At 49.7% G+C, this 14,196-nt stretch overlaps 1 protein-coding gene across 1 annotated transcript in view; it reads right to left on the bottom strand.

The window, feature by feature from the left end:
• Inpp5d (inositol polyphosphate-5-phosphatase D) overlaps nucleotides 1–14,196 on the bottom strand; it is a 112,655-nt gene that overhangs the window by 11,122 nt on the left and 87,337 nt on the right. The window contains exons 12-21 of the mRNA XM_006984234.4: nucleotides 13,393–13,589; nucleotides 12,849–12,966; nucleotides 11,717–11,813; nucleotides 11,095–11,233; nucleotides 9,601–9,709; nucleotides 9,362–9,450; nucleotides 6,671–6,752; nucleotides 4,253–4,342; nucleotides 1,786–1,899; nucleotides 512–594 (exon numbers count right to left, since the gene is read on the bottom strand). Coding sequence (XP_006984296.2) covers nucleotides 512–594; nucleotides 1,786–1,899; nucleotides 4,253–4,342; nucleotides 6,671–6,752; nucleotides 9,362–9,450; nucleotides 9,601–9,709; nucleotides 11,095–11,233; nucleotides 11,717–11,813; nucleotides 12,849–12,966; nucleotides 13,393–13,589 — 1,118 coding nt within the window. The remainder of the gene's footprint in view (nucleotides 1–511; nucleotides 595–1,785; nucleotides 1,900–4,252; nucleotides 4,343–6,670; nucleotides 6,753–9,361; nucleotides 9,451–9,600; nucleotides 9,710–11,094; nucleotides 11,234–11,716; nucleotides 11,814–12,848; nucleotides 12,967–13,392; nucleotides 13,590–14,196) is intronic.

The raw sequence follows: 14,196 nt of genomic DNA, 5'->3' as shown, positions 1-14,196 counted from the left end.
TCTGCAGCTGCATATAAAGAGGGCACCATGGGACCGCTCCCCATCTGGGGAGATGTGTCTCCTTGCCAAAGACCCTCCGTTGGGCTTGAAGTATCCTGTGGCTGGCTAAAGGTGTGACTTGGTGAGTGACAGACTCCTGAATGTCAGCAGTGCCCCCAACTTCCTGCTACTAAAAATTGTTCAGAGCTATCAGGGACATAGCACAATGGTAGAGTGCTTGCCTGGCGCGTGCAGAAACTTAGATTCCATCTCAGGTACCATAAGCACCAAGTAGGTAACAAGAACCAAAGGGGAATGGGTATACCAGGGGCTGAAAACCATTTAGGAATACCGAGGTCACGTGTCCATGTTCAAAGGCGTGCCTTAAATCACTTGAGAGCAAAGTCTAAGCTGCCCCCTCTGGCCTTGGTCTGGGATGGCGGTGACAATCTGAGCAGGCCTGCTGCTACAGCTGCTGGATGGCCTCCATTGTCGCGGTCCCTCCCCAAGGCACCTTCTCTTCCTGCATTACCTTCGGGAGAGTCTCTCCAAAGCGCACCACCAGCTCTCCTTCGCTTCCCTCCTCGTTTTCTCCCTCCTGACTCTTGACAAAACCTGCCAGAGAATAAGAAGCCGGGTTTGCGGACCACAGAGCCAGGACCAGACAGAAAAGACGCTAAGGGTCGCCTTTACTGGACCACGGAAGACTGTCTCTTTCTTCTGAAGACTCTAGGGCCTCAGCACCATTTAGGAATCTGGTTTGCTGGGGATTCTGTTTTTGTTCAAAGGATGGTCATTTGCCAACACAGTCTAATTATTTTTAGGAAAAATCAAAGAGATTCCCCCTCCTTTTTGACTCTTCTTTGCCACGTACCAGGCAACAAAGAAGTCATCTCACCGCAGGCAAGAAGATTGGGAAACATGACAGCTCATCCCACGCCACTCAAGATAGCAGCCTTTTGAAATTCTAATTTAAGTCTTCTAATATGCTGTTTCCATAGAAATCTATGCAAATGTCTCGATAGTTTATTTAAAACACCCGCACAAAACCCCTCATGCCTGTTGGAACTGTTTTGACCCTGCCTGCAGAGCTGGGGCTTCAGGATGTTGTGAAGGTGGTACTATCCCCAGGAAGGGCTGGGGAGGATTAGAGAAGGAAGGCGCAGAAGAGGACGAGGGGGCAGAATTCTGGCTGGCAGCACTGCCGGGCCCTCGAGGCAAGGTCCATGCCTGTCTGCAGAACTGGTTCATACCCTTCCCCATTACGCTAGAGGCCATCCCAGGGAGAGGTAGAAAGCACGTGGCTCTCCTGCATGGGAGCTTCAGACAATATGCCTGGAGACGCATAGAAAGGAGCCTTCATAAGCACAGCGGGTGCTCAACATGGCCACCTGAAATGGAACTGTCCATCCCTACCTTGCTTCCAGCCACAGTGAGCCCCACAACGAGAGTGCCATGATATGGAAAGGGCAAGGGGCCCAGGGCTACACGGGAAGGCAGCTGCAGATGTTTAGACCCTGTCTGATCTTCAGAGTTCTGGAGCTTTGCCCAGAGGTCTGTATACTAGTGGCTGCCCCATCTCTAGGGCTGAGGCAGTGGAAGCACAGACCACAGGGGTGGAGAAGGAGCCTCATAGTCACGGGGTAGCCTCTTAGGTACCCCTCCTGTAGCCTACTTCAGTGAACCCACTGAGGCCCATTCATGAATCCTCATCAGAGAGAAAGGAAATTGAATGAGGGATCGATCGCTAATGAAAAGGTACTTATGTGAAAGAGTCGCCCTAAGGGTGGTTTACCAGTCACTTACTTTCTAAGCAGCTTGAGTGGAACTCCAAGTAGAACTTGGTCTGGGATTTGGTCTTCAGTGTGGCATAGCATGCAAGGAACTCGATCTGCCCTTGGCTGTCCACAGTGCCAGGACCTGGAGAGGGCAGACCAGGGATTCATCTGCACACTGTACCTGGAGATGGAGGCTGCTCCCAGCTTCTCTCCAGATTCTTTCCTCTGTGTCCACCCACCATGCTGGGCTCCCTCTAAGGGCCCGAGGATGGGGAACGTCCAGGCGGAGGGAAAGATTTTCCTTAAAGTAAAGCTTCATGACTCACCATGCAAGCTCAGCATCCCTGATGATGGCCACAGCCTCTCTGGTCTGTCACAGGCTGGCCATGTAGGGTGCGGAGCAGAAAGAGTAAACACAGCAAGGACCCAAGATCTAATCTCAGTTTTGCCAACAAATCTGTGTGGCCTCAGGCAACCCCTCAATCTCACCAGCAGCCTCCCTACTAACTAATCTCTACTTTCCTTCCTTCCTTCCTTCCTTCCTTCCTTCCTTCCTTCCTTCCTTCCTTCCTTCCTTCCTCCCTCCCTCCCTCCCTCCCTCCCTCCCTCCCTCCCTCCCTCCCTCCTTCCTTCCTTCCTTCCTTCCTATTGCTAGATAGTCCAGGCTTGACTGGAACTCACTATATGGCCAAGGCCGGCCTCCAACTCATGATCCTCCTACATCAAGACCTCAACTGCCAGGGTTAAAGGCATGAACCAACATGCTCAGATTTCCCCACTAGTTCTGACAGAGTTCATACAGCCATTTAGAGGTTCACCACCCAAATCTACTGTTTTGAGTCCACGGCTTGGGAGAACTGCCCTTACTTCCTTGGCACAGTTATGCCCAGTCATTACTGTGGGCTCTCGGACTTGTTGGCCTTCAGCTAACATGCTCATAACTATGTTAATTTACACACCTCAAACTGGTTTTTGTTTTGTAGGACGGGGTCTTATAAATACCCCAAACTGGTCTTAAACTCACTAGGTGGCTAAGAATGTCACTGAACTTCTGAGCCTGTTGCCTCTGGCTCCTAAGTACTGGGACTCGAGGTGTGCCCACTACACTTGATCTTGAACTGGTTTTAAGCAAGTGTTCTGTCTTCCCATATAAACTCTTTTTTTTGGTTTTTTGAGACAGGGTTTCTCTGTGAAACAGTCCTGGCTACTCTCTCTGTAGCCCAGGCTGGCCTCAAACTCACAGAGATCCACCTGCCTCTGCCTCCCAAGTGCTGGGATTAAAGGCGTGCGCCACCATGCCCGGCCCCCATATAAATTCTAAGCCACCTGAGAGTAGCCTCCACCATGCCTGTCAAGCTTCCTTCCTTCCTTTCTTCTATGCCCCACAGCACCTTGGCCAGACTCTGCTCAGACAAATGTCCCATCACAGCTCAATACCGGTGACCAGTATTTCCCACCATCTGCCGTGTGCTGAGTCCCAGCAGAAGGAAAGCAAGCCTGAAAATGAAGCTGCTCCACCCAGTGACCGAGGGAGCGGTGACCGAGGCTGCTCTACCAATGCTGTAGACCTCAGAGAAAGGGGAGGTGGGTGTGAGCGGGAGGAGGCGGAGCCTAAAGGCTAGCAAGCAGGTAGAACAAACGTGAAGACCTGGGTGGAGAAGGGAGGTCACATCAGCCCACAGATGTTTGATCCAATGGTAGGGAGAAGGGCATCCCAGGAAGACAATGGTTTAGTTTCATCTAGGTCTCTCAGCACAGAGGGCACAGAGTGAGACAGTTATCCTCTGTTTGTATTTGGGTCCCTCACACTCAGGATCCCTGTGGCACTGAGGTAAAGAGTGGGCAGAGAAGACGACAACATGGCTTCCTGACCACCTAAGACAGGGCTGGATGGACTTGCTAACAGACCACAGCCCCCTGTGCCAAGGGGAGCCTGGCAACCAGGGCTGGGCTGGGCAATTTGAAGACATAACGGCACCTCTGAACGTCAGTTTGTTCCAGTCTCAGGTGTCACTCATCTGCCTCCCACCTCCTCAGTTTTCACCGTCTCAACCTACTACACACCTCCACTAACACTGGCTTAATAGTTTCTTTAATTGGAGTCAGTTTTTAAACTTGGGTGTAATTAAATAAAACATGCCACAATTGGAGGAAACTGAAACACTTGCTTATCCAGAAGAGACATATTTAAAACATACTAAAGTACACATATCATGAATAAACGGTCACCCATGTGTCCCCAGCCCAGAATCTTCTTCGGTGTTAGCCCATACCTTGGTAAACACCAATTTACAAACTCCCACTTTTAACTACACCAAAAGGAGTTTCAAAAGCAGGTTTCCTGGACATGAAGAGACCAGGTAGGCAGACTGCGGTCCTGTGGGAAGCATGGGTCTATGTCTAACATGGACAACTAGTAGTTGCAACCAGAGTAAGTGCCCTAGGGCCCTTGTCTTTGAAGAAAACAAGGAAAGCTGGCACTGCCCACTGCTTACCATTCTTGGAGACAAATTGAGATGTGACTCCTGCTTCAAAAGTGGCAAAGACAGGGCTGTGGTCACTTGTCATGATGTCACTGGTACTGCCTACAAGAGAGGGAAGTTATTTCTAAGCAGGGATGGAGAAGGCCAGCCAACCCCAGAGCTGATCAGTTACCTCTGTGTGGGTACTTTCTGTCTTTGTTTATTTTGTCTGGTTGGCTTGGGTAGCACTAGGGATTGAAGCCAGGGCCTTATGCATGGCAGGAAAATACTCTACCCCTGAGCTATACATAGCTCCTGTCCCACTTTCAGGTTCTGAAGGCAGAACAGTGCCTTGGCTGAAGCTGTGAGTGGTGTAAGAGTGTAAGTGAGCTAAGAGTGTGAGCCAAGAATGTAAGGGATGTAAGAGTGTGAGCTAAGAGTGTAAGAGATGTAAGAGTGTGAGCTAAGAGTGTGAGCCAAGAGTGTAAGGGATGTAAGAGTGTGAGCTAAGAGTGTAAGAGATGTAAGAGTGTGAGAGATGCTGCTGTATCTCGCATTTACAGGCGCTGTAGGAAGTTCGTCCAGTGAGGTCAGTTCTGGGCAACACAGATCAAGAGAAGGGTGGGGGACTGTAATGCATATGCTAAACTAGCCCAGTGTGACAGTAGATATGAACAGATAAAGGGCACAGAAGCCAACTTCCTCTGTGGAATCAGAGTTTAGTGGTCTCCAGAGAGGGTGGGACCATAACGCAGCTTCCAGACAGTGGCAAAACTCCTCCGACCTATTTCCTTACTCCGAGGGGTGGGCAGGTATGAGGGCTCAGCTGAACAGGTATGGGCCATGAACTGCCTATCAGGGGTCTCTGGCTTGTGAATTGCTCATTCGTGGTGCATTGTGGGATGAGGGCTGAGTGCCATTGACTAGGCACTAGTCAAAGTGTGTGTGCATGTGCATGTGCGTGTGTGTACAGATAACCCTGGAGGCTAGAAGAGGGAGGTGTATCTCTCGGAGCTGGAGTTATAGGTAGTTGTGGGCCATCTAGTAAATATGCTGGGAACCAAACTCATGTCATCTGGAAGATCAGCAAGTGCTCTTAAGTGCTGGGCCATATCTCTAGCCTCACAGTGAAATATTCTTAGGTCTCCCCAAATCCACATGAACACATTTAATGATATCTATTAGGTTGAACCATCTGAATCCCTGGTAGTTGGCTGTTTTATACCTGCAAAAACATCGCTTTTATATGACTCAAACTCAATATGATTCTTTTAAAAAGAATAGTACCTGAAGGTCCTATTTATGCTATTAGGGAAGAAAAATATTCAGCAATCTTACCTATCTGTGAACCCCGTGAGCCACAGTGACAACTGACGTGGAAAGATATACCCATTGGTGTAGTAGTGGCGTAAATGTCATGGGAGTAACCAACCTCTTTCTGACTGAATTTAAAACCCACCCCCCAAGACAGAACTAATGTCTGTTACTGTTAATTGGGCCAAAAACCTGTGACTGGCTGGACCACATGCTTTAGGAGAGAACCTACTACTATTATTCTGCTAAATTATCATAGTATTATATTGTCCTTTAAGTTATTATCTTTATATCCCTAGATTAGTACATTTCTTAGCCCTCATCAGAGAAGCTTTTTTTTTTTTGCAGTAGATGGCAATTAACACAGAGACCCACAAGTAGTCAACATGCAGAGAAAAGGATTATAGAGTGCTCAGTTCTAAATGGGGCATATATATCACACATACGCCCTCCAAAGGCTCAGGGATCATTGCAGAAGAGGGGCTGGAAAGATTGTAAGAGTCAGAGGGAGTGGACAGATGCAGTGAAACATTTGTGAAATATGAGAGCAAACCAAAACAGCTATGACTGCATGTACAAGATCTGCACAAGATCAAGCCATCCAAAATCCCAGCATGGATGGGGGAGGGGCTCATGAAGTCCCACCCCTAGCAGAGGAGCTAGTGGCCATTGATGGCTGCTGGGGGAGGGACAGGATATTTTCTTCAGGGATCTGGTCTCTAAAAGGCTACCCATGTTCCAGTAGATGCTCCTACACCCACACACATACAGACGGCACTAGGTAGACTGAGTGGGTTTAAAAAGAGAGAGAAAGAGTACATGAAATTGGGAGGGTAGAGTGCCTGAGGGACAGGAGAGGGACTGGAGGGGAGGAAGTGGGGGTGGATTTGATCAGAATACTTACGACTGTATGAAATTCTCAATTAAAAGAAAAAAGAAAGAAGCTGCTTTTAGAAGTGCTTTATAATTTGAATCTCTCTCTGAGCAGGGCTCTTTATTGCATTGCAGGCCAAGGAAGACAGGGATGTACCAACTTTCAGGATTCCTGATTGGGGCTCCAAGCACACTGAAGCCCCTGGGTTTGCCACTGTCCTCAGAACCCCAAACCTACTCTACATTCCCTAGTGCTCCACTCACCGTAGGACTGGCAAACCACATGTACCAGGGGGTAAGACTTCCAGAGGACTCGGTCACACCAGGAGGGCAGGTTGTACTTCATCTGCAAAGCAACATCGCTGTTTTATAGCAGACTCACTACTTCCTTTGTTATTAGTAAAAAAACCGAAAACTCCAATATTAACTGGGAAAATCTGCCATCCACAAATTCATCCATTGTTGGCTCTTTAGGGAACCTCCCTGCAGGTAGCTTTAAGCTATTTCAAATATATTTTCTCTGTGTGAGTGTTTTCTCTGCATATATGTATGTGCACCACATGGGTGCAGTGCCCACAGAGGTCAGAAAAGGTGTTGGATGCCCTGGAGTTGGAGTTACAGTTGGTTGTGAGCAGCCATGTAGGTGCTGGGAACTGAACTAGGTTCTCTGCAAGATCATCCAGTACTCTTAACGACTGAGCCATCTCAGCCTTTGATGCTATTTTGTAGCTGTTTCTTCTTAGGGTAGCATAGAAAACACTGGGTTTCATCATGACATTTGCATACATGTACCATCGTACTTGGCCCAGAGTCATCCCTTAGTGCCCTCTCTTCCTCCCCCTCCCCTCCTCTTCTGGCTCCCTCCCTTCCCCCACATAGCCTCCTTTCTGCTTTGATAGCATATATGTTATATGTCTGTGTTATATGTAAATAATATAAAAATATTTTTATATTTAAAAGTAGAAATAAGAATATATATTTAACCCGGTGGTGGTGGCGCACGCCTTTAATCCCAGAACTCAGGAGGCAGAGACAGGCTGATCTCTGTGAGTTCGAGGCCAGCCTGGGCTACCAAGTGAGTTCCAGGAAAGGCGCAAAGCTACACAGAGAAACCCTGTCTCGAAAAAGAAAAAAAAAAGAATATATACTTAAATCTAAAATCTGCACATGAGAGAAAATGTGATATTTGCCTTTCTGAGTCTGCTTACTTCACTTAAGCTTTAAATTCTTCAACTCTTTAAACTCTACTTTGGGCTCCATACCTTCAGATGTCCTAGAGTGATGCTTGTGAATGAGGTTAATTCACCTTGCACCTGGACCCCTCTTCCTTCCGGCTAGAACCCTCCCAGCTTCCATTGTCTCCTCCCCCCAGGCCCAGGCAGTACCTAGATCTCATCCAGACAGGCCTCTGAGCCTTCTCTCTGCATCCTTAGCTTAAGCAGCTCTCTGTGCCCATCATCTGGTACTGCTTACCCTGGGCTAGCAGAAGACCCTAGTCTTCTAGGTACTAGGACTACCAAGGATGGCCTTGGGTTGGACCCCATGAAAAGTGACCAACGTCCAGAACTTGTATTTGGCTGGGCTCTCTCTAGTGGCTCCTTGAACTTGAAATGTGTCACCCCCTCTCTCCCTTCATACCTCCCCATCCATATTCCCACTGCCCTTCAAGGCACCTCAGATGGCATCTTTAAGAAGCCTCCTCATCCTTCCTGTCCAATGGTTGTCTCCTCCCCTACCTGCTCCTTGTGACATCATGCTAACTATTGGGGTCGTCAGCTGCATGCTTGTCTTCTCTCTCCTCCTATAGACAGCCTGGGGCCAAGGTTCTTTCAGTTCTGACCTCTCACCACCCAGGAGAGTTCCTCACCCATCAGTAACTCTTTGAATAAATGAATATATTATTGCATCTTTCCCCAAATGCTGTTCTTTTCAATAGGAGTGGCCTTGTTAATATATTATAGCCACTCTGTGATCAGTTTAGTTAGACTTTACCTATGGAGAACTATAATGCTCAGAAGCTCTTATAGGTTCTGATAAGCCCTGTAGCAAAGAGACCAGTCTTGCTGGTGTTGTTTTGGAGTCTATCCATCTAGTCCAGGCTGGCCTTTAACCTATGATTTTCCCACCTAAGCTTCTCAAATATTGGGATTACAAGCATGCACCACCACACTCAGATGCATGGAAACCTGTTTAATCTCAGCTAACAGAATTTGGGGGTAGGGGACTTCGTTTATTTTGGTCTTTTAAAATCAGTTTTACGGGGCTATACTGAGGGCTCAGTGGTTAAGAACTCTGGTTGATCTTGCAGAAGGCCCTGGGTTTGGTTCCCAGCACCTACAGGGCAGCTAGCTCACAGCCATTCATAACTCCCACTCCAGGGGATCCAGCACCCTCTTCTGGCTTCTGTGGGCACTGCACGTAGGCGATTCATGCAGGCAAAAACACCCACCCACATAAAATAAAAATAAGCAAATCTTTAAAACTAGCCTTTCTATACAGTTAGGAACCAACACTAAAGTTCTCTCAGCATCTTAGAATAGGACCATTACTAAGTCAGCTTTTTGCGTGCGCGAGTTGGTGGCAGTTTTTGCACGTGAAAGTTTTGTTTTTAGAGACAGTCTCATCAAGCCCAGAGTGGCCTCACACTCACTATGTAGTCAGGGATAACCTTGGACTCCCGATCCTCTTGCTTCCTCCACCTCCTGAGCAGTGGGAGAAGAGGTGCATGGTGCCATGCCTGGCTTGAGGCTGGAGTCGGACCCAGGGCTTGGTGCACACCAAGCTAGCACTCCTGACTGAGGTACATTCCCCACCCCCGCATGTGCATCCTAATTTCTGTTTTTGTTGCTGCCTGCTGATGGAGGATGTGTCCCACTTCCTAGGGACCACCACGGAATGGCGAGTTGGGCAAAGGAAGTTGGGGGGGGAGCCGAGAGCTGCCCCGGGAGGACTTACCCCTGTCGCTTTCTGCTTCGTGTAGGCGTACTTGTCCCGAGTCATCCTTTCGAATCGGTAGGTGGGGGCGAAGGTGATCTCCTCCTCCTCTGAAACAGACACAGGCTCCCCAGTTTGGCTTCCCCGATACCTCCAGGCCAGCTCCCCTCCTCTGCAGACACGGCCCCTCCCCTGGTCAGGTCATCCAGGCAGAGAGGGGACAGTGGGAAGGGTGCAAAGGAGAGACAGTGTGCTCTCACCAAAGTGCAGGAAGACCTTCTGTTCCTTCCTCTCCAGGAGCAGTTGGTCATGGGCCAGCAGATCTGAATACTGCTGCTGCTTAATCTTCTGGATGATAGCCTCTGCCTCCTGGAATGGAGACATGCCAGGTCAGACCCTATTCCTCACCACACTTCGCACCCATCACACCAAGGCCGGGGCCCCAGCAGTCTCAGTTGCTGTAAGGATAAGGAATGCCTGGAGAGGCTGTAACATCACCATAACTAGCCCCAGGCTAGCCCAAATTTGCACGTGGCATCTGCTGTTGTTGCATACTGGCTTGTAAACACCATTGTTGGTAACAACACTTCATGAGACAGGCGGGATGTTTCCTTTGCTTTCCCTGGCTCTTTCTGTGAGAACAAGGGCATCCAGCTGTAAACCCGCAGGTGGGAGGCAACTCCTGGTTCTGAGGCCTTGAGCATCACCCTCCTTGAGACCCACTCAGCAATAACTGGTACCACACTGTGGGGTAGGAGCTGTGCTGGCCTTGGCGTCTAGCAGGTCTCCCTCCCATCTACTTCTCTGTGACTTTGAACCAGGCCCTGGGTTCCCGCCCAGGTGAGTGTGGAGCTATGGCAACCCTTCCCCGGGAGGGTCAGGATGTGAACTCTTCTCACATCTTCTCATACCTGCCTATTCACTCTCAAGGAGGAAAGATGTCACCTGGGGATCTCTGGTGAGGAAGGTTTGGTGACTGGCTGCAGACGCTCAGTCTACAGAGCTGTGATGGTGGCTGAGGCCCAGAGACGGCTCAGGGACATGGGGTCCCGTGGAGAAATGCTTGAGATAAAGGGACACCCGAGGTTCAACCACAACTATAAACAATGTGCCATCTCTCAGGGTCTCCCTGGCCTCTCTGTGTGCTTGACTGTACAACAGGGTCAGGAGTGCTGTGTTCCCTTTGTCCTCACAGGACTAGAGTGTGGGAATGCACTGAAGTCCCTCAGTGGGAGTGAAACAGGCCGCTAACTCCGACTTCTAGACAGAAGGACACTCACTGTTCCACCCCACGCTGTCTCCTGCTTCAACGTTTATGAGCATGAAAAACAACTGTGTGGGCTCTAGACTTATCCTGGGGTCACATCTGTTGGTCCCCTTCCTGTGGGCAGGCAAGCAATGCCTTAGACCCACCAATGATCCCATGGTTTGTTGAGATAAGTGAGCTGCCTCCCCAAGATGCCTGTGCTTCCTCAGCAAGCCAGGCTGCTGCTGGCTGACTGGCAGACTGCGGGGACAGTGGCAGTGATGAGGGGTGGCCACTGAAGTCCTGGGGCAAAGCAGACACAATCAGAAAGGAACTGTAAAGAAAGACAGAGGCTCCGAGACAGGAGCTGTGATGAGTCCCAGAGAGGAGCGGCTGCCTTAGCCTGGTTCTGAGTGTCCATGTGTCTCTTTGCTTGTCTGTCTGTCCTGAGCGGACCCTCGGGAAGCTCTGTCCCCACACAGCTCCGCTCAAGGCGGATTCTCCTTACCCAGGTGGGCAGCTCCACACGGTAGTTGAGATCTCCAAGCCAGAAGAGGTGGGTGAAGCGGTGAGTGATGTTAAACGGGCTTAGCTTCTTGTCTCCCAGGGCCAGGAAGCGCAGGATGTTCATATAGTTTTGGTTTCGCCTAATTCAGGGAAACAAGGGCCTTCTAGCACATCTAGCATGGGGTACGGTCCTCACTCTGCCATGGCAGGAAGTCAGGGCTGACATGTGGGAAACAGACATAGGCTGCAGTTCTGTCTCAGTGGGCACCTGAGCGTACCTGGGACACCCAAGTGGGATCACAGAGTCTAGATCCCAAGCAGGAATCTATCTATCAGGAAGTAGGATCAGTAAATGTACTAGAGGGCTATGGTCACAACAGGATTGCCGGCAGACAGAATGAGCTTTGAGCTACAGGATGCTCCTGAGGAGTATTTTCCTTTAGAAATGGACCAGGTTTAAGGGACCTGTTAGGTTAACGACATCCTTCCTGTCCTCCAGACGAGAGTCACATACACCTGAGGTCTGTACTATGCTATAGTTGTCTTTGTTTAGACAATGGAGGCCCAGAAGGTCTGAGGCTGAGCAAGCCATCCGGGGGCGCGGAGGGCACGGGGGCCATTACCTGAGTTTCTTTTCACTTCCAGAAGTCAAGTGGCTGTTAACAAACCCCAAGGAGGTTCCATTGAACATGAAGGACACCCCCACAGCCCCCTTGTTTCCTGAGGGAAGAAAGAAAAGAAGCAGAATGTCAACCAGGTAGGCTTGTCAAGGGGTCGGAAGTCGAGGTGAGGCAAAGGGCACTAACGCTGTTAAAAAAGAGGAAGAGAAGCAGACTGAGGAAAGGGGAAGTGGACAGGTCACAGGGGCGGGGCATGCCGGTGATGAGCAGATGGCAGCAGCCTTGTGATTTTTCTATATAGAACAGAGGAAGGAGGATGTTGCTGTCATCCATTGCTGGGTATGGGATGTTGGGGGTCACTGTACTGAGCAGATAGGGGACAGGGAGGAACATGGCAGCCTGAAACCTTGGGATTTGGAGGGTGCACTCCCCCAGCTAAGTAAACTGATTATCTACTCAGGGTCTCAAGCAGGATAAAAAACCTTCACCCCCCCCATTTCTCTCTCCCTCCCTTCTTCCCTCCCCTCTCACACACACACACACACACACACACACACACACACACACACACACACACACTCACACCTTGTTCATGTTTTAATTTACTTTTATTTTACATTAGTGGTTTTTAAAGTATATTCCCAGGGTCAGCACACCAGCCCCAGGGAGTCCACTGGATACCAGATGCCTAAACCAGAGATTCTAGGGCTTAAAAATATGTGCTTGACAAACCTAGAAAGCAAAGGGTTGGTAGACAGGGGCCATCACCAACCAAAAGAGCATATGTATCTTTTTTACTGGGGGTGGGGAGAGGTATCTGTTTAATTTTCTTTTGGTGCTCGGGACCCAACCCAGGACCTTGCACACGCTAAGCAAGCACTCTACCATGGCTTCTGTAGATCAGATCTAGGGCCAATGGCACTTTGGAAACCACCTGAGACTTACTAAGTCAGAACCCACATTTTAACCAGCTCTCCAGAGCTGGTATAGACCCTGGATGGGTTTTTGCAGGAGAAACCATTCGGATTTGCTAAAGACTAAGGGAACCCAGGACAGGCCTCTCAGGGTTTAATCTGGGGACACTGCCCAGGGAAGGAAGAGGCACAGCCTGGGACTGGGACCCCCTTCTGCTCACCCAGGGTGTTGGCGATGCCTGTCTTCACATTGTCAGTGCAGATGTGGCTGATCCGATTCTCATGCTCTGGCTTGGCAAGCACCACTATGCGAATGTTCCAGAGTGTGTGGATGGCAACCTGGTGGTGGTGGTGGCGGGAGATGATGTTGCAACATCGGGCTGGGGTGTGGTGTTGGAACCCCGAGAACCCCAAAGGGATTCACCCCAGCTATCACCCTGCGAGTAAGATACCCTGTCTGTAGTCCCTAGCTTTCAGGGGAACTTCTAACGATGCCTAAGAATGAGACAAAGTACCTCGCAGATGAGACCTGGGGCTGAAGGCACTTCCAGGGAGTAAAGATTATCCTTTTAAGCAGGAGTGGGGAAGGTGGGGGACTCAGGACCCTATCAACTTCTGAGGAGGGCACCTGGATGCATATCTTTGGCTCTGAAAATGGGGGAACCACTGAACTCCTATACATCTTTGGAAGTATCTTGTCTGACTGTCTGAGATGCTTGGAAAAGCATATTGTCTTCCCCACCCAGGGCTGGGCCAGCAGCTCACTGTTTTAAATGTCATGCTGGTGACTTCTTGCAGGGAGTGCCTGAGTATCTCCAGCCACTCCTTCTCTCCAAGGGGGTCCTCCTGGGTGCCAATCACGTAGATGTCATGGGGGATATAATCAGCAGAGTCATCCCGCGTCTTTCCCTGCCCCTTGGAGAGAAACCAGGACGTGATCTTCTTGGGAGGGGGTGCGTTACCTTCAACAGCAAAACCCAACACCAAGTGAGTCAAAGGCATGTCAGGTCAAGGGCATCAGGGGGATTCAAAACAGTGGGGGAGGAGGATCACATAATTACAAAAATCACTGAGGCAAATGCCCTAGATGAAGAACTCAGTGCTGAGGTCACCTTACATGTCAGCTGTGGTCAGAGCTCAGTGAGATCTTGTTGTGAAGGTACTATTACATTCCCAAGAATGGAAAGCTGGGAGATCCTCTGCGGAGCCCTGATCTAACTGAACAGGTGGCAAACATGTCCTGGGCTCTAGGGTGGCAGTAACACATGAGCTGTGGCCCTGCCTGTCACTCAGGAGTTTACAATTCTGATGGTGAGTGACATGTTCAGGATGGAGGCTTCTATCCCACTGCCAGGAAACACCAAACTCCCGGAAGGAAGTTAGTTCCCTTTAGCTAAGAACTGAGATGATGAGGTGCTCAGCAGAGAAACAGGAAGAGCATTCAATGCTCCTCAGCTTCCATTTTTAAAAATGAGTGGGAGCAGCTCCTCCAAGGAAGGATGGGAGGTCTACTGCTGGAGATGCCTTAAGGATGGGAAGATAGATGTTCTCTCCATACTCCTAAGGGGT

This window comes from Peromyscus maniculatus, chromosome 13 (assembly GCF_049852395.1).
Source record: "Peromyscus maniculatus bairdii isolate BWxNUB_F1_BW_parent chromosome 13, HU_Pman_BW_mat_3.1, whole genome shotgun sequence".
NCBI classification, from domain to species: domain Eukaryota; kingdom Metazoa; phylum Chordata; class Mammalia; order Rodentia; family Cricetidae; genus Peromyscus; species Peromyscus maniculatus.
Note: the sequence above shows the minus strand (reverse complement) of the source record. Positions and strands in the feature narration are given on the sequence as shown.